This window comes from Vipera berus (genome assembly GCF_964194415.1).
Source record: "Vipera berus genome assembly, chromosome: W".
In the NCBI taxonomy this organism is placed as follows: Eukaryota; Metazoa; Chordata; class Lepidosauria; order Squamata; family Viperidae; genus Vipera; species Vipera berus.
In genome coordinates this window covers 13,659,419-13,678,397 of record NC_138210.1, presented here as the reverse complement: position 1 = coordinate 13,678,397, position 18,979 = coordinate 13,659,419, and the positions used below count along the sequence as shown (strand labels likewise).

Sequence of the window (18,979 nt, the reverse complement as noted above, 5' to 3'; positions counted from 1 at the left end):
GGGGGTGAGGGTGATCAGGTCCCTGAGCTTAGGCTGGTTTATTTTAACGCCAGATCCGTTGTTAACAAGGCTCCCCTCGTTCGTGACTTGATCGAGGAGGAATGCGCGGATCTGGCGTGCATTATGGAAACTTGGGTGGGCTCGGAGGGAGGGGTCTCTCTGACTGAATTGTGTCCCCCAGGTTTCCGTGTGCTACACCGGCCGCGGGCTCAGGGCACGGGTGGAGGGGTGGCGGTGGTTATCAGGGAGACTTTATGTCCGCGGGAAACCACCATTGTCCAGACTGGCAGGAGTGAGACCCTCCTCCTGAGATGTGGCCCTCGGGTTCAGATGGGCTTGTTGCTCACATACCTGGCACCCAGCTGTGTGGCAACAGCCCTGCCCGAGCTGCTCGACACCCTCTCAGGGTTGGCGGTGGAGTTCCCCAGGCTTATGGTACTGGGTGACTTCAACCTGCCTTCACTGGGAGGGTCGTCTGAGTTGTCTCGGGAGTTCATGGCTTCCATGACAGCCATGGGCCTGACCCAAGTAATTCAGGGCCCGACTCATGCGGGGGGTCACACTCTCGACCTGGTGTTCCTGTCCGGACAGTGGTTGGATGATCTAGGAGGGGGTTCACCGGTCATTGTTCCCTTGTCATGGTCTGACCATTATCTCCTGCGGCTGGTCTTCCGTTATGCTACCCCCCACTGCCCGACTAGGTGGTTCCGCCCCAGGCGCCTAATGGACCCGGAACGGTTCCAGATGGCGCTTGGGTCTGTACCCATCGCCCTCACTCACAGCCCAGTTGAGGCCTTGGTTGAGGCCTGCGATAAGGCAGCCGCTGAGGCACTCGACTGTGTTGTACCCTTGCAACCCCTGACCCGTTGGGCGCCATGGTTTTCTGTGGAGCTCCGGGAGATGAAGCGTCGGAGACGGGGTCTAGAAAGCTGTTGGAGATCCACCCGTTCCGAATTTGACCGATTGCAGTTAAGAACCTTTATAAGGTCTTATCTTGCGGTGATGAGGACGGCGAAGGCTAATTACTTCGCTGCCCTTATCGCATCCGCAGATAATCGCCCGGCCGCCCTGTTTAGGGTGACTCGCTCCCTTCTTAACCAGGAGGTGAGGGAGGATCCCTTGCAGGGGCAGGCCAAGGAGTTTAGTCATCATTTGACGGACAAAATCGCTCAGATCCGGGCCGGTTTGGACTCTGACTGGGCAGAGTCTGACGTGGAGGAATTGGACGGTCTTGAGCATGTTATCTGGACTGAGTTCGATCCTGTTTCCCCTGATGATGTGGACAGGATGATGAGGAGGCTGAGCTCCACCACCTGTTTGTTGGACCCGTGCCCCTCCTGGCTGGTTTATGCGGCTCGGGAGGAGACACGAGGCTGGTTCCAGGCAGTAATAACTGCTTCCTTGAAGGAGGGTGTCTTCCCCGCCTCCCTGAAGGAGGCAGTGGTAAGACCCCTCCTCAAGAAGCCTGCCCTGGACCCAGCTGTTTTAAATAACTATCGTCCGGTCTCCAACCTCCGCTTTCTGGCGAAGGTTGTTTTTTTTTATTAAAAAGTTTTACAATACATTTTATCTTTAACAAACCAAAAAAAAGAAAAAAAACCTCCCAACCCCCTCCCCCCCACCCTCTTCCCCCTCCCCAACCCTCCCCAACCCCTCCCTTCCTTTCCCCTCCCCCTGGCTTCCCAGAGCAAAATACAGGGTATAAAAATACAAACAATCATAATCTAACTTACGCAAACAATCCTAAACTATTTAAACTACCGAACTTTAACTCATATAAGAAAAACTCCAAACATATATATATATATATCATATCAATAATTATACAAATACAAAATAATACTTTCCAATCTAATACCAAAACACAGAATATAAAAATACAAACAATCATGATCTAACTTACGCAAACAATCCTAAGCTATTCAAACTATCAAACTTTAACTCATATAGGTAAATTCCAAACATACATATATATATCATATCAATGATTATTCAAATACAAAATAATACCTTCCAATCTGATACCCAATAAAAACAATCTCAAATAAACCAATTTATATCAATTTTATAAAACTATTCTTCTATCCAACTAAAAGCTTAAAATTTTTCATCCAAATAACAAATCATAACTTACAGAATATCAATAAACACTACTACAAATCTTCCCAATTAGCTTTTCATAATCATCTTAGAACTAAAGCAACACGAAATATTACATAATTATTTTATAAGGGTAGAAAATATATCCCCAAATATTTAGTCCTTCTAGCAATTCCAATTCCCATAATCCTTATTACATTATTGTCTCTTACAATTATGTGACTAAATCTTCAGGCTTGATTCATTCGTCCAGAAGTAGCACGCCTCTTCCAATTTCTGGCCTTCTCCAGTGATAATGAAATTTGACCCACTCCTGTATCTTTCACATCTGTCTGCATTAACCCTTCAGCAACTTGCAGGTTCTCTCTGGAACGAAGGTTGTTGAGAGTGTGGTGGCCCATCAGCTTCCTCTGTTCCTGGATGAAACTGATTATCTGGACCTGTACCAATCGGGTTTCAGGCCTGGGCACAGCACGGAGACGGCATTGGTCGTGCTGGTGAATGATCTCTGGCGGGCTCGGGACAGGGGTTGTTCCTCTGTCCTAGTCCTATTAGATCTCTCAGCGGCTTTCGATACCATCGACCATGGTATCCTACTGCGGCATCTCAGGGGGTTGGGAGTGGGAGGCACTGTTTTGCGGTGGTTCTCCTCCTATCTCCTGGGCCGCTCGCAGTCGGTGTTGACAGGAGGGCAGAGGTCCACCCCGAGGCCTCTTGTTTGTGGAGTTCCTCAGGGGTCGGTTCTCTCGCCCCTCCTTTTCAACATCTATATGAAGCCGCTGGGCGAGATCATTCGTGGTTTTGGGGTGGGGTATCATCAGTACGCTGATGATACCCAACTTTTTTTCTCCACCCCAAACCAACCCAGCGATGCCCTCGCCGTGATGTCCCGTTGCCTGGAAGCGGTCCGGGTCTGGATGGGGAGAAACAGGCTTCGTCTCAATCCTGCCAAGACTGAGTGGGTGTGCATCTGTGCATCTCGGGTCAACCAGACTATTCCATCTCTAACGATGGGGGGGTGAGGTGTTACCCCCCGTTGATAGGGCTCGCAACTTGGGCGTCCTCCTGGATTCGCAGCTCACTTTTGAAGACCATATAGGAGCCGTGACCAGGGGGGCTTTTGCCCAGGTTCGCCTGGTGCGCCAGTTGCGACCCTACCTGGACCGAGATGCCCTACGCACAGTCACTCATGCGCTCGTGACCTCCCGTTTAGACTACTGCAACGCTCTCTACATGGGGCTGCCCTTGAGGACCACCCGGAGGCTTCAGCTGGTGCAGAATGCAGCCGCGTGAGTCGTGATGGGGGTCTCCCGATACTCCCATGTAACACCTCTACTCCGTGAGCTGCATTGGCTTCCGGTTGCCCTTTGGGTGAGATTCAAGGTGCTGGTGATGACCTATAAAGCCCTAAATGGTGAGGGTCCGTGTAAACCGCCCTGAGTCCTTCGGGAAAGGGCGGTATATAAATCTAAGTAAAATTATTTGAGGGAAAATATTTGAGGGAACACCTGCTGCCAGCATCAAGCTCCCTTCGTCCAGTGCGCTCCCACAGGGAGGGTCTTCTCAGGGTGCCGCCGGTTAAAGATTGCCGGCGGGTAACACCCAGGGGTAGGGCCTTCTCAGTGGGTGCGCCTGCCCTTTGGAACCAGCTGCCTGCGGAGCTTAGGACTGCCCCCGACCTCCGTTCATTCCGCCGGGACCTGAAGACCTGGCTCTTTGAGCTCTCTGGCCCAGGCTGAGAATTTTTAAATTTTTAATTTTAACTGGGTTTTTTATTTTTCTCAGGGTTTTATTTAATCTTTTTTAATTTGTTTTAACGTTTGTATTGATTTTCTTTTAAACGCCCTGTAAACCGCCCTGAGTCCTTCGGGAAAGGGCGGTATATAAATCTAAGTAAAATTAAAAAATTAAATTAAATTAAATTAAATTATTTTAAAGCTGGGTGTAAAATTCATTTTATGCTTCTTCTGTTAATACACTTCATGATTTTCTAATAGTTCATTGTATTTATTTAAGTTTCTTAAGAAATAAAAATTTATTTTGTAAATCACTCAAGGGCCTTGGTTAATGAGCACTGTACAGAATTTAAAGATTAATAGGCAGAGGTGAAATCAATCTGCAGAATCCCTCTAAGAACTTACTTTAAAATAGACTTACTACAGCATCAAATGTCCTTCCTCCTTCACTGTAAGTTGATCTATTGTTGCTCAAAGCAGGGCAAGAGCAGAAGAAGACAGAGAAGATATTTGCTGACTATTTTGTTCCAAAGTTTTTGCAAGTTAATAAAATACATATACAAAGGCGTGTGCCATGTTTCCATACAGAAAGCAAAAATTGATAAGAGCAATCAAATCAAAGGAAGCAGGAAAAAAACAGAAAGAGTCCAGCAGGGGCCGAAAAGATCATTGGCAGTTCCCTCCTCTCCATCCAGGACATAACACAGAAGCGTTGCTTGAGCAGGGTCCATAAGATTATATAGGACACTACACATCCTCTTTACGACCTGTTTTCCTTGTTACCTTCTGGGAGGAGGCTTCGTGGTATCTGTAGCATAACATCCAGATTCACCCATAGTGTCATGGTTCCGATGAATGAGACAAATCAAACAGATTGCAGGCATATTATTTCTCTAAAAAGTCTTAGTAATGAAACTAAACATCGGCACTCATGGAGGGATGCCAGAATCTGAAATCTCCTCCCCCCAAACCCACCATAACACACACACAATCCCCGCCCTTATCTACATGTCATAAATCACATTATCCAATTAGTTTTACATATGAGGGTTCACTTCTCATTCTGTACGTGGGTTTTTGCAATCTTATCACAACTTCCGGGTGATTCCTCTCTCCCAAATGAAGCAATTAAAATAACAGTCTGTCTCTCATATTGTCAGTGCAAAAACATGTCAATGTTTGCAGCATTGACATCCGCCCCCCCCCTTACAAAAGAACAGATCCTGTAATGTAAACAAACACAAGTTAGGAGCTGGCTTTTGGTTTGTTGGGGTGTTTCTCATAAAACATTTTGATAAGTCTGTCAGCTTTCACATCGCTAGATTTCACCCAAATGGCTTCAGACAATGGGTATCCCTTCCATTGTATTAGGTACTGCAATTTTCCCTTAAAGATTCTAGAGTCAACAATATGTTTCACTTCATAATTGGTCTGATGCTCTACTATGAGGGGTCCAGGTGCTTTCTTAGGGGGAGGTCTTAAAGTGAAGGCTTGAAAAGGTTTCAGTAAGCTACAATGGAACAGCGGGTGAATTTTTCCCAAAAGTCTGGGGAGTTTCAATTTTACTGTGACCGGGTTGATTTTCACAAAGGGGAAAGGCCCCAAGAATTTTGGTCCCAATTTCTTGCTGGTTAATTTGAGACGTAAATATTTAGTTGACAGATAAACCTTCTCCCCCACTTGGAATGTTCTTTGGGGAGCCCTCTTTTTATCAGCTTGTCTTTTATAAGTCTCAGAAGTCTTTTTTAATGCCATTTTCGTGTTTCTCCAAACTTCTTCCCACCCCCTCACCCATTGATCAAGTGTCTGGGAAGCAGAGGGCAACTGTGGTTAGTCAGGCATCGGGCTGAACTCTTTTCTTGTGGCTACTCTGAAAGGCGTGTATCCAGTGCTGCTGTAAACAGAATTATTGTAGGCCACCTCGGTGAAAGGGAGGAGGTCAGTCCAGTTTGTCTGTTGGTAGGAAACATAGCATCTGAGGTATTGCTCCACCATTTTGTTAGTGGATTCTGCAGCACCATTGGTAGCTGGATGAAAAGCAGATGATAAGCCTTGAAATGATCCAATTAATTTAAGGAAATTCCTCCAAAATTTCGCTGTGAACTGTACTCCTCTATCTGAAATTATTCGCTTAGGGGCGCCATGCAGTTGGTAGATATGTTTCAGGAACAATTTAGTCAATCGTTGTGCAGATGGGAGTCCTTTACAAGCGATAAAGTGAGCCTGCTTCGAAAACAGATCTATCACAGTCCAGATGACAGTATTTCCTCTACTGTTGGGTAGGTCTACAATAAAGTCAATAGCTATTTCTTCCCATGGTTGAGAAGGGTCTGCTACTGACTGCAGTAGCGCAGGGGTTTTCCCTGGAATTCTTTTCATGGTGGCACATACGGTACAACTCTTGACATAGTTTTCCACATCTCGTTTTAGCCCCGGCCACCAAAATTGCTGGCGGATGAGGTGCAGAGTTTTTAAATATCCGAAGTGTCCAGCCTGTTTTACATCATGGCTGTGTCTGAGAGCATTGAGCCGAAGGGTTTCAGGTAGATACAATTTTCCCCCATGTATGCCAAACCATCCCTGCATGTTAGGGAGGTTTGATTATCTTTGAACCCTTGCTCAGTAAGGAGCTCTTGTTTTATCTTCTTCACTCCCAGGTCATCAGAATTAGGGGTTCTGTGAGGTGTGACTTGTGCTGCAGGTTGTGAACTGGGGATAATTGCCTCGTAGACCTCTTCGCATTCACTTTTGTACTGTGGCAGTCAGGATAGTGCATCAGCTAGAAAGTTTTTCCTTCCCAGTATGTACTTTAAAGTAAAGTTAAAACGGTTAAAGTACTATGCCCATCGCACTTGCTTTGGGGACAATTTGCGGGGAGTTTTTAGTGCCTCTAAATTTTTGTGATCTGTCCATACTTCAAAAGGCACCGTGCTCCCTTCTAAATAGTGTCGCCAGGTTAATAGCCCCCACCTTCTTCTCCCAGACTGTCCATCTCCTTTCGCCTTCCGTGAATTTCTTAGAGCTGTAGGCACAAGGTTGTAGGACTCCACTTTTATTCTTTTGTAGTAACACAGCTCCGACTGCCACGTCGATGACATCTGCTTGAATTACGAAGGGATCCCCGGGGCAGGGGTGCTTTAGAACTGGTTCAGCCACAAATAGTCTTTTTAAATTCTCAAAAGCTTTCTGACAACTCATAGTCCATGCTAGTGGCTGGCCAGGTCGTGGTTTTCCCTCTCCCTTACCCGTTTTGAGTAGTTTTGTAACGGGTAGAGCAATCTCAGCAAAAGAGGGAATGAATTGACGGTAGAAGTTGGCAAACCCTAGGAAGCTTTGGAGCTGTTTGCAAGTCTTTGGGGGCTGCCATTCAATTATAGTTTTAACTTTGGCTGGGTCCATTTCGATGCCCTCGTCGGAAATTCTATAGCCAAGATAATCTAATCGGGTTTGGTGAAATTCACATTTCGACAATTTGACATAAAATTTGGCATTCAATAGTTTCTTTAACACTTCTCTGACCAGTCTTATGTGATCAGTCATATTCATACTGTATATCAGGATGTCATCAAGATACACCAGAACCCCTTTGTATAGATGTTCGTGTAGCACCTCACTAACCAACTGCATAAATACAGCTGGGGCCCCCTGCAGTCCAAATGGCATGACTTTGAATTGGTAGCTTCCCAAGGGGCAGTTGAAGGCCATTTTCCACTCATTCCCCTCCTTTATTCTTACCCGGTAATATGCTTCTCTCCGGTCTAACTTGGTGAAGACACTCCCATTCACCAGGTGGGTTAGTAAGTCTTTCAGGAGGGGGTTGCTGTTGTTAGCTACAAAGTCGTGTCCGACCCATCGCGACCCCATGGACAATGTTCCTCCAGGCACTCTCCTTCTTCACCGGCAACAAGAGGCTCTTTAGTTCTTCTTCACTTTCTGCCATTAGAGTGGTATCTTCTGCATATCTTAGGTTGTTGATATTTCTTCTGGCAATCTTAATTCCAACTTTTGATTCATCTAGTCCTGCCTTTCTCATGATGTGCTCTGCATATAAGTTAAATAGGCAGGGTGACAGTATACAGCCTTGCCGGACTCCTTTCCCAATTTTGAACCAATCAGTGGTTCCGTGTCCAGTTCTCACTGTTGCTTCTTGGCCCACATATAGGTTTCTCAAGAGACAAATAAGATGGTCTGGTACTCCCATCTCTTTAAAACCTTGCCACAGTTTGTTATGATCCACACAATCAAAGGCTTTAACATAGTCAATGAAGCAGAAGTAGATGTTTTTCTGGAACTCTCTAGCTTTCTCCATGATCCAGCGTATCTTGGCAATTTGATCTCTAGTTCCTCTGCCTCTTCAAAATCCTGCCTGTACTTCTGGTAGTTCTCGATCCACATACTGCTGGAGTCTAGCTTGTAGGATTTTAAGCATAACTTTACTAGCATGAAAAATGAGTGCAATGTTGCGATAGTTTGAACATTCTTTGGCACTGCCTTTCTTTGGAATTGAAATCTAAACTGATCTTTTCCAATCCTGTGGCCACTGCTGAGTTTTCCAAATTTGCTGGCAAATTGAGTGTAGCACTTTTACTGCATTGTCTTTTAAGATTTTGAATAGCTCAGCTGGAATACTCTCACCTCCACTAGCTTTGTTGTTGCTTAGCTTTTCTAAAGCCCACTTCACCTCACATTCTAGGATGTCTGGCTCGAGGTCCGTGACCACCTCATTGTGATTATCAGGGACATTAAGCTCATTCTTGTATAGTTCTTCTGTGTAATTTTGCCACCTCTTTGTAATCTCTTCTGCCTCTGTTAGGTGTCTGCCATTTTGGTCCTTTATCATGCCCATTTTTGCATTAAACGTTCCCTTCATCTCTCCAATTTTCTTGAAGAGATCTCTGGTCCTCCCTATTCTATTGTTTTCTTCTATTTCTTTGCACTGTTCATTTAAGAAGGCATTCTTATCTCTTCTAGCTATTCTCTGGAATTCTGCATTCAATTGTGCATATCTTTCTTTTTCTCCCTTGCCTTTCGCTTCCCTCCTTTCCTCAGCTATTTGCAAAGCTTCCTCAGACAGCCATTTTGCTTTCTTGCATTTCTTTTTCTTTGGGATGGTTTTGGTTGCTACCTGTTGTACAATGTTGCAAACCTCTGTCCATAGTTCTTCAGGCACTCTGTCTATCAGATCTAATTCCTTAAATCTATTTGTGGCCTATAGTATGTAGGAAAAAGCTTAATTTTGGGGTAACCCACAATTCCCTATTTCAATAAAGAATAATTCTTTTATCTACAAAACCTATGTTGTTCATTACAAAGCATTCTTATGTTTTACCATTAAAGTCTAATTTTCATCTTAACAAATCACCAGTTATTAGAAATACGTCTTTTGCCTTAGCCATTCAACTATTATTAAAATACCATCTTTTATATATAAAATTCTAAATTAAATTAAATTTTAAATTCATTAGTAACCACTGAATATCCTTTAAGTCATCTTATCCGTACATCAATTGTTAAAATACTATCTTTTGATATATCATTCCAAGTTACAGATCTAAAAGCTAAATGTAAAATTAGTTATATTTTTAGGGATTCCCCTTAATCCATAAAAAAGATATTTTTATTTATCTTTAGGAATCCCCAAAAAGAAACAAGTTCACTTCTTTTTAATCTAACTCTTGCCTTCTTTTTGTGCCAATCATACATCCCTCTTGGTATCTTTAAAATCTCAGATGTATCTTCCTTTCTTCCTAAACCCCTTATTTGGATCCAGGCACGGGCTCCAGCAGTCGGGCTGGGCCTCCGACGAGGGTAAGAAGAGATGGGTAGCTCTTAGCATTTCCCCCCACAACACCCACCTCCTGGGCAACGGGAATTGTATACTTTACCTCCAGCCTGCCGAATTTCTCCTTCAGCTGTTTGAGCAAGGGGCTGTGGACTGCGGACTGGAACCTCCACTCTCCAGAGTCGTCCCATCCCATCGAGCCCTTTCCTTTCTTTCAATCCACAGATGAAGAACCCTGGGATGGCAACAATAGGAGCTCCTCTCCAGCAGTTACAGGAGTGCTCTTGCGCTGAGGGGCAGCCTCAGCTTGATAGAGGTCTGCCAGGATTGTAGCTCCTTCCTGCGGTACCAGTTTCCCAGGTTGGATTAACCTGACCTTTGGCCAAGCCCGTGCCAGTGATGCCTACTCAGTGGCTGGAGCGCCAGCTTGCACTCCAAAAGTCAGAGTTCCGTTGCGGCTAGTAGTGGTTTCACTCTTCTCTATTTCAAATCTTTGCCGAGTCTTTACTGCTCTCCCCAAAGTAAGTGGGTAGGCAGTCGGGGCCCAGCACCCCAAGAAAACGAAGTTTTATGAGACTTTGTTTAATGTCATGGTTCCGACAGACACAGATGAATAAAGCAGAACTTCGAGGCTTGCAAATTCCCCAAAGAACATGTTTATTAGTTACAAAGTATCAGCACAGTCAAGAGTGAAACCAAGCATGAATACACAAGTAACAATTTCCCAATACAAAGTTAAATGTCCCACCCATAACACAATGAAAGCATCTACGTTCCCCAATGTGATTATTTGGTGGGCTTTTTATGCAACGCCCAGTCCCTAGTTTCAGGAGCAGCCAATGACCTTGGTTACCATGGGACAAAACATTATTTTGACTAACGAAACACCTGGGCAACTCCCCTCGCTTTGTTCTATGTGGCAACCTAGAATGAGAAGAAAAATGGCTGTAGCCATGTTCATTTGTAGAGTTAACAGGATGTTTGTGTTAGAACTGCCAAACATTTGTGGAGATTTACTTCAAATGCCAAATCTCTAATACTGTCCAAACTTGATCTCCCCCTTGCCTTTCTCCTGCACATACTGATTGTTAGCATTTGCTAGGACAGTTCAATAGGAAATTGAAAACTGAAATCAATTACTTCTTTAGGAAGCAAAATGACTAATATATTCTTCATATTATGAAGGAGTCTGTCGTATTTATTTGGACAGAACAAATGTCACTTCTGTAAAAATGTAAATAAAAATTGCATGTTGTGATGTAAAAATAAACACTCTCCAAAGGCTGTGATATTCAAAGTGCTCGTCTGCCCCATTTTGCTTTGTTTGGCTGGTTATGAGTGAATTAAAATACATATGGAATCTTCACCATATTTTGATTAGTTCAAAGTAAGTTTTCTTCACAACTAGTCCTTCTCACAGCTTATAAGGAAAGGATATGCCAGGATCCAAAAAGCCCATTTTGGCTCTAGCAAGGTCTTAATACCTAATATTTCACACTTCTGAAATAACTGCATGCTAAATAGGTGTTGTTGGGCATTCATGCTTGCATTTTATTAAATGTAATTTCAAGATTGTTCAGAAACACCCAGCATTCCATTTGCCTCCTAATTCTGTGTCCTGTGATCAGAGAGAGTGCTTCTTTCCCATTCCTCAAATATTTTGATCAACTAGTATAAGAATCATTAATTTTAGTATTAAGTTGTTTAAATATTTGGGGCAAAAGGTGGAGGCAACAAAAAGAAAACAAGGCTACGTGTGGCAACCAATATGTGTAGGCTTATGATTGTGAGCTGTGAGAATGGCCTGTGTTTGGTTCTCTGTAGCTTTCTAGTCTCTGCATTCCAAAGGCAATATCTCTAACCAACCCCAAAACATTGTGTACAAAGCAACTTACCAGAGGATAATCATTCTGTCCTAATCACTCACCTGATAGGTCTGATTTCCTTGCAGGTAGAACAGATCCCATCCCTATCATTGTCAAATATGATGTCATGGGCATGGGTCGGATGGAAATGGAGGTAAGTGGCCCCGCAACATACACTTTGTACCAGACAAGATTAAGTATCTGTATTTTACCAGAATATTTCTCAAACTGATGTGCTTTTGGACTACAGTTTTCATTATCCAGCCTCCAAAATTATGAGTGCTATAATCCAACACACACAGAGGGCATCAGTGGGGAAGGATCTTGTAGTCAAAGAAATGATAGTGCTTCAATATAATATACATGTACAATAGGATTCAATTAACAAATCTAATTTCCAATTAAAGCTCATTTAATTAATATAAGCACATTTTAAAAATTGGTTGGGCCCTGTGTGGCTCCTGTGTACCAACTTGTCTTTTGTTTGTTTTTTGCTATGAAGAGGTTTGCTCAGCTCAATGCCATGGAGACACACTCAGAATTAATACACTGTATGTAACATACAGTAATGTCTGAAGAATGCAGCAAGTTTTACTCATTAGGCACACTGGAATGGTAGTGTCTGTTCTTCAGATATGGAACCAGATATCCTAGCATAAGATCAGAAAAGAGTGCTTCTGGTTCCCACACAAAGAATTCTGCCCATGGCACTTTCCTCTCTGTTACACAGACCTTGAAAATACAGGTGAAACTCGAAAAATTAGAATATCGTGCAAAAATTTATTTATTTCAGTAATGCAACTTAAAAGGGGAAACTAATATATGAGATAGACTCATTACATGTAAAGCAAGATAGTTCAAGCCGTGATTTGTCATAATTGTGATGATTATGACTTACAGCTCATGAAAACCCCAAATCCACAATCTCAGAAAATTAGAATATTGTGAAAAGGTGCAATATTCTAGGCTCAAAGTGTCCCACTCTAATCAGCTAATTAAGCCATAACACCTGCAAAGGGCTCCTGAGCCTTTAAATGGTCTCTCAGTCTGGTTCAGTAGGAATCACAATCATGGGGAAAACTGCTGACCTGACAGTTGTGCAGAAAACCATCATTGACACCCTCCATAAGGAGGGAAAGCCTCAAAAGATAATTGCAAAAGAAGTTGGATGTTCCCCAAGTGCTGTATCAAAGCACATTAATAGAAAGTTATGTGGAAGGGAAAAGTGTGGAAGAAAAAGGTGCACAAGCAGCAGGGATGACCGCAGCCTGGAGAGGATTGTCAGGAAAAGGCCATTCAAAAGTGTTGGGGACTTTCACAAGGAGTGGGCTGAGGCAGGAGTCAGTGCATCAAGAGCCACCACACACAGACAGATCCTGGACATGGGCTTCAAATGTCGTATTCCTCTTGTCAAGCCGCTCCTGAAGCGTCTTACCTGGGCTAAAGAAAAACAGACCTGGTCTGTTGCTCAGTGGTCCAAAGTCCTCTTTTCTGATGAGAGCAACTTTTGCATCTCATTTGGAAACCAAGGACCCAGAGTCTGGAGGAAGAATGGAGAGGCACACACTGCAAGATGCTTGAAGTCCAGTGTGAAGTTTCCACAGTCTGTGTTGATTTGGGGAGCCATGTCATCTGCTGGTGTTGGTCCACTGTGCTTCATTAAGTCCAGGGTCAATGCAGCCGTCTACCAGGAGATTTTGGAGCACTTCATGCTTCCTTCCGCAGACGAGCTTTATGGGGATGCTGACTCCATTTTCCAGCAGGACTGGGCACCTGCCCACACTGCCAAAAGCACCAAAACCTGGTTCAGTGATTGGCCAGCAAACTCGCCTGACCTGAACCCCATAGAGAATCTATGGGGCATTGCCAAGAGAAAGATAAGAGACATGAGACCGAGCAATGCAGAAGAGCTGAAGGCCGCTATTGAAGCATCCTTGTCTTCCATAACACCTCAGCAGTGCCACAGGCTGATAGCTTCCATGCCACGCCGCATTGAGGCAGTAATTGCTGCAAAAGGGGCCCAAACCAAGTACTGAGTACATATGCATGCTTATACTTTTCAGAGGTCTGATATTGTTCTATGTACACTCCTTGTTTTATTGATTGCATGTAATATTCTAATTTTCTGAGATTGTGGATTTGGGGTTTTCATGAGCTGTACGCCATAATCATCACAATTATGACAAATCATGGCTTGAACTATCTTGCTTTGCATGTAATGAGTCTATCTCATATATTAGTTTCCCCTTTTAAGTTGCATTACTGAAATAAATGAACTTTTGCACGATATTCTAATTTTTCGAGTTTCACCTGTATGTTTCAATGGTATGTACTATACATAATTTTTCTTTTGGGGAAAGTTAGATTTTTCACTGCAAAAAATCCCTCTTCTTTTTGGGCTCCAAAATAGATCAAAGTTTCTTGAAATAAAATGTTTCCTCTAGAGGTTTTTAGCATGAGTAGATTAGTACATTATTGCACATTTTGTTTTTTGTTTGCAGACAAATTGGACAATGTTTGAGAGAATAAGATGTGTTACTATTTATGAATATTTCTTGCTCACTAAATGTTAATACCCAATGTGTATCACTACCTGATTTGTCTTTGATTTGGCTGATAGCTTGATTATGCTGAAGATGCCACAGAAAGGAGGCGGGTCTTGGAAGTGGAGAAAGAAGATACTGAAGAACTAAGGCAAAAGTACAAGGTACTTTCTGCTGGGCTAGTTAAAGAATCGTGGAAAATTTTCCATTGCATGATAGTGTATCCTCATGTAAAGCATCTCAGTGTAGATTCACTTAATAGGATATAGATTTATAAATCAGGGATGCCTAAGAAAGATCCTGTCATCTAACGAGATGTCTGGACCACCTAGTGTAGGAACAAGCAAACTTGCTGTCAAGCAGTAACATTAGATGTTAGCAGCGTTGACACTTGCAACATAGGATGCATTGTTTTAATTTTATGTTTGGTTAATAACATGGTAACATTATAAAAACGGGTGGAGTATAATTTCTTGAAGAGGTTGCCATGGATTTGGGGCTTTAGGTGTGTTAAAGTCTAACAGAAAACTTTCACACATTTTTGTTGTCAATGTTTTCCTTCCCAAACAGTTTGAAATTGTACCTTTGATAGTTTGATGCCAAATTTTGGCAACACGATTTCTGGAGATCACAAATAAAGTTCTCTTATGTAGGAACCAAAAGAGATCAAACCAGTAAGAGATCACATTGGGTTAAAATCAAACTACTCCTTGTTTGTATACAGTTTCCCTTGGGACATTTTTTTTCGGAATGGGATGACTCACAGCAGCCAGGCTGGCACAGATGGGTGGGTGTGACTGGGTGGATGTGGCCAGGTCAGCACAGATGACTGCGTGAATGACTTGCCGCGGCCAGGTGGCCAGGGCGCAACTGGATGCGTGCAGCTGGGTATGTGTTCACTTTGAGAGCGGGCAACTAAATTTCATTTTTGATTTGTGTCGTTGTGCCCACAATAAAAAATGACAATACAGGTTATCTTATCATCTTATCTTATCTTATCTTATCTTATCTTATCTTATCTTATCTTATCTTATCTTATCTTATCTTATCTTATCTTATCTTCTCTTCTCATCTCATCTCATCTCATCTCATCTCATCTTATCTTATCTTATCTTATCTTATCATCTTATCTTATCTTATCTTATCATCTTATCTTATCAAAGGCTCCTCTTTTCAGGAGCATGTGGGGTTGGGGCAGGGCCTCCCCTCCCAAACAGAAGAGAGATATGCACAAGTTGAGAATGTTTTTGCACTAATCTGGGGATTCAGCAGGCATACCACTGCATGTAGAAATCACCCCGGAGAATAGAAACCCATTGTGAAAATATATATATTGGGCAATGCGTGCGCACATACACAGAGGTGAAGCCTTGAGGTGAATCTCTGTCACCGGGGATGGGGGGCACCAAGGACACCCCAAAGTTGAGATCAAAGGGACAGAGGTGGGGGCAGGACATTTCCAAGTGGGATGAAATTCCACAGAAATCAATGAGTCACAGTGGGTGTTATGTATGCAGGCACCTGCATAGCAACAGCCACCAGGGGGCGTTGGCCTGAACGGTTTCGGCGGGAAACCTAGTTTCGGCGGGAAACCTAGGGCCAACCCCATTGGCTGTCCGCTTACCTGGCTAGGTATTTAAGGAGGCCAGGTAACCCTCATTCCTCAGTACGCTACCCCCTTCCAATAAAGAGCTGAACACATACTCCGGCTGGCGTCTCTTCCTTGCGTCGGACCCACTACACAATAGTGGCGACGAAGGTGGGATTGCTGCCGACAAGGAGCTGAAGTCACTGGGGGAACGTTCCACGAGCTGAAGGGAAAGGCATTTTCCTTCCTTCTTCCCCCCCCACGACCACCAGCCGACCGGACCACGCCGGTCATCGCATCTGCGACTCGAGACCCGAACCAACACCGCGATGGCAAGAGCCGGACAACCCTGCGAATTCGACACCCGCCACCCCGAGACATGGGCCCGCTACCTGGCTCACGCCGAACTGTACATGCGGTTCAATCAGATCTCGGAGGACGGCGCGAAGGCGGCAGCCCTGCTCTGCATCGGGGGACCAGCACTCCTGGAGATCGCCGCGAACCTTTTCGCCCCAGAGGCCATCAACACCGTCGCGTACCGGGACCTTGTGGCCAAGCTCAACGCCGACTTCAGGCCCCGGCGCTCCAAAGTGGCCGCGAGGTCGCAGTTCAAAAAAAGGGACCAGTGCCCCGACGAGTCCGGTGCCAAATTCCTCGCCGCCCTACGAGAAGCCGCCGTCGCCTGCAGGTTTTCAAACTTGGAGGAGTGGCTACGGGACCAGCTGATTTGCGGCCTACGAGACAGGCGGCTGCAAGAGCGCCTGTTCGAGAGAGAGGAGGTTTCGCTCCAGGAAGCCGAGGACGCCATCCTGGCCCACGAAGCGGCCTGCGGGGCCGTCCAAGCAGTCCAGGAGACCCGGACCGGCAGCCAGGTGGCCAGCATCCACCGGCAGGTCGCCACAGCCGAGGACGACCAGAGCATCGACCTCCTCCAGCGAAAGTCGACCCCCGACCAGCGAGTCAGATGCCCAGACAAGCCCAGGCCTCCCAGCAATGCCGCCAACCCTCAGAAGTGCGCAGGGTGCGGTGGGAACCACGTGCGCAGCCTCTGTAAGTTCCGTTCGGCCACGTGTCGGGCCTGCAAGAAAACAGGCCACATAGCCGCGGTCTGTCGTAGCCGCCGCCCCCGAGAGGAGATCCATAAGCTGCAACCGGAGGAATCGCCGTTCGAAGGTACTGGGGCCCCGACCAAAACGCGAATTGGCTATGTTGAGAGCCGGCTGGCCATTAACCACACGGGTAGCCGCCGGCTGCTCAAGCCCAAAATTAGACTAACAATCCGCTTGCAAGGCGTCCCTTGCAGCATGGAGCTTGACTCCGGATCAGCGGTCTCGATCATTTCGGATGAGACCCTTAACTACATAAATAGCCGGAGCAAGCAGCGGATTAATTTTTTTTTTATTAAAGAGTTTTACAGAAACAAGATTTTACAATATATCCCCAAATCCCCCCCAGCCCAAACCACCCCACTTCCCCCCCCACTTCCCAGAGCTAAATACAGGATTATAGTTATAATAATCATATTCTAAATAAGAATTATCCATAATATACAATTAACCAAATTCATAATGTGCTTTAACTCCCCTTTAACATAGATACATAGAAAGTACTAACACTAAGATAACAATATCCCTCTAAAATCTACTCATAAGCTAAATGGAACTTTTTAGTCCCATATTTATCCTGAATATAATCTATCCATCTCCTCCAAACTGAAATATATCTTTCCTGTGAATGATCTTTCAAATAAGCAGAAATCTTAGACATTTCTGCAAGATTCGAAACTTTAAACACACATTCTTCTATAGTAGGCAAACTATCCTTCTTCCAATATTGTCCCACCAGTAACCGTGCTGCTGTTATCATATTCAACATCAAGTTAGTTTCTTTAACATCACAATCTACAACAATACCCAATAGAAACAATTGTGGAGAAAACTTTATCTTCCTCTTAAAAATCTTTTGAATGTTCCACCAAATTTTAATCCAAAAAGCTTTTATATTTCTACAGGTCCACCACATATGAAAATAGGTGGCTTCTAAACTACCACATCTCCAACATTTAGACTGCAAGTTAGGATACATATTAGACAACTTCTTGGGATCCAAATGCCATCTATAAAACATTTTATAAAAATTTTCTCTTAAGTTTTGAGCCTGAGTAAATTTAACATTTCTGACCCAAATTATCTCCCAAGTATCCAGCGAAATTGGTTCCTGAATATTTTGTGCCCACTTTATCATACAATCTTTAACTAATTCCGTTTCCGAGTCCAATTCAATTAAAACATTATATATCCTCTTTATATGTGCACAATTTAAGTCTCTAATTTGTTTTACTAAATTTTGATCTGTAATTGTGATGCCAACCTTTTGATCTAACTTCCACCTAGCTTTCAATTGGGTATATTGAAACCAAGAGTAACTTATTTTTTCTTGTCTTAACTCCTCTAATGATTTAAGTTGCCAATCATTCCCTTCCAATCTAAGTAATTCCTTATAGGAAACCATACCCAAACTCACTCCCATAGATACGCCCTCTATCGCGTGTCCAGGAATTCCCCAAATCGGTATTTTATAATTTAACTTATAATAATACTTTTTCCAGACACGCAACAAGACACTTCTAAGAATATGAGATTTAAAAGCCCTATCCACCTTCTTGTCATAAAGCAAATATGCATGCCATCCATATACCAAATCCCAACCCTCAAGATGAAGTATTCTCTTATTAGTTAAATTAAGCCAATCACTAACCCACGTCAAGGCAACCGCATCATAATACAATTTCAAATTCGGCGCCTTAAGTCCCCCTCTTTCCCTAGCATCTTGTAAAATCTTAATTTTAACTCTTGGTTTTTACCCCGCCCAAATAAATTTATTAATACCCTTCTGCCATTGATCAAGGTTGGCATCCTTTTTCAATATAGGTATCATTTGAAACAAAAAGAGAAACTTTGGCAGAACATTCATTTTAACAACTGCAATTCTTCCCAATAAGGATAATTGTAATTTTTTCCAATTATTTAAATCCCTTTGTACCTTCAACCATAGTGTTTCATAATTATTCTTATATAATTTTACATTTGAAGCTGCAATATACACTCCTAAATATTTAACCTTTTTACTATTTCAAAACCTGTTAATTTAGATAACATGTCCCTTTCACTCATAGATAAATTCTTAGATAGTATCTTAGTCTTATTACTATTCACCTTGAACCCAGAAACCTTACCATACTGAGTTATAATTTCCATCAAATCTATAACCGACTGTAACGGTTGAGATACTGTCACAACCAAGTCATCAGCAAAAGCTCTCAATCTACAATCATTCTGTTTTATTTTAATTCCCTTTATCATAGA

General features: G+C 43.5%; 1 protein-coding gene across 1 annotated transcript in view; it reads left to right on the top strand.

Moving 5' to 3' along the window:
- LOC308676479 (G patch domain-containing protein 8-like) overlaps positions 1 to 18,979 on the top strand; it is a 374,388-nt gene that overhangs the window by 279,740 nt on the left and 75,669 nt on the right. Inside the window, exons 4-5 of the mRNA XM_081342293.1 lie at positions 11,570 to 11,637; positions 14,104 to 14,190. Coding sequence (XP_081198419.1) covers positions 11,570 to 11,637; positions 14,104 to 14,190 — 155 coding nt within the window. The remainder of the gene's footprint in view (positions 1 to 11,569; positions 11,638 to 14,103; positions 14,191 to 18,979) is intronic.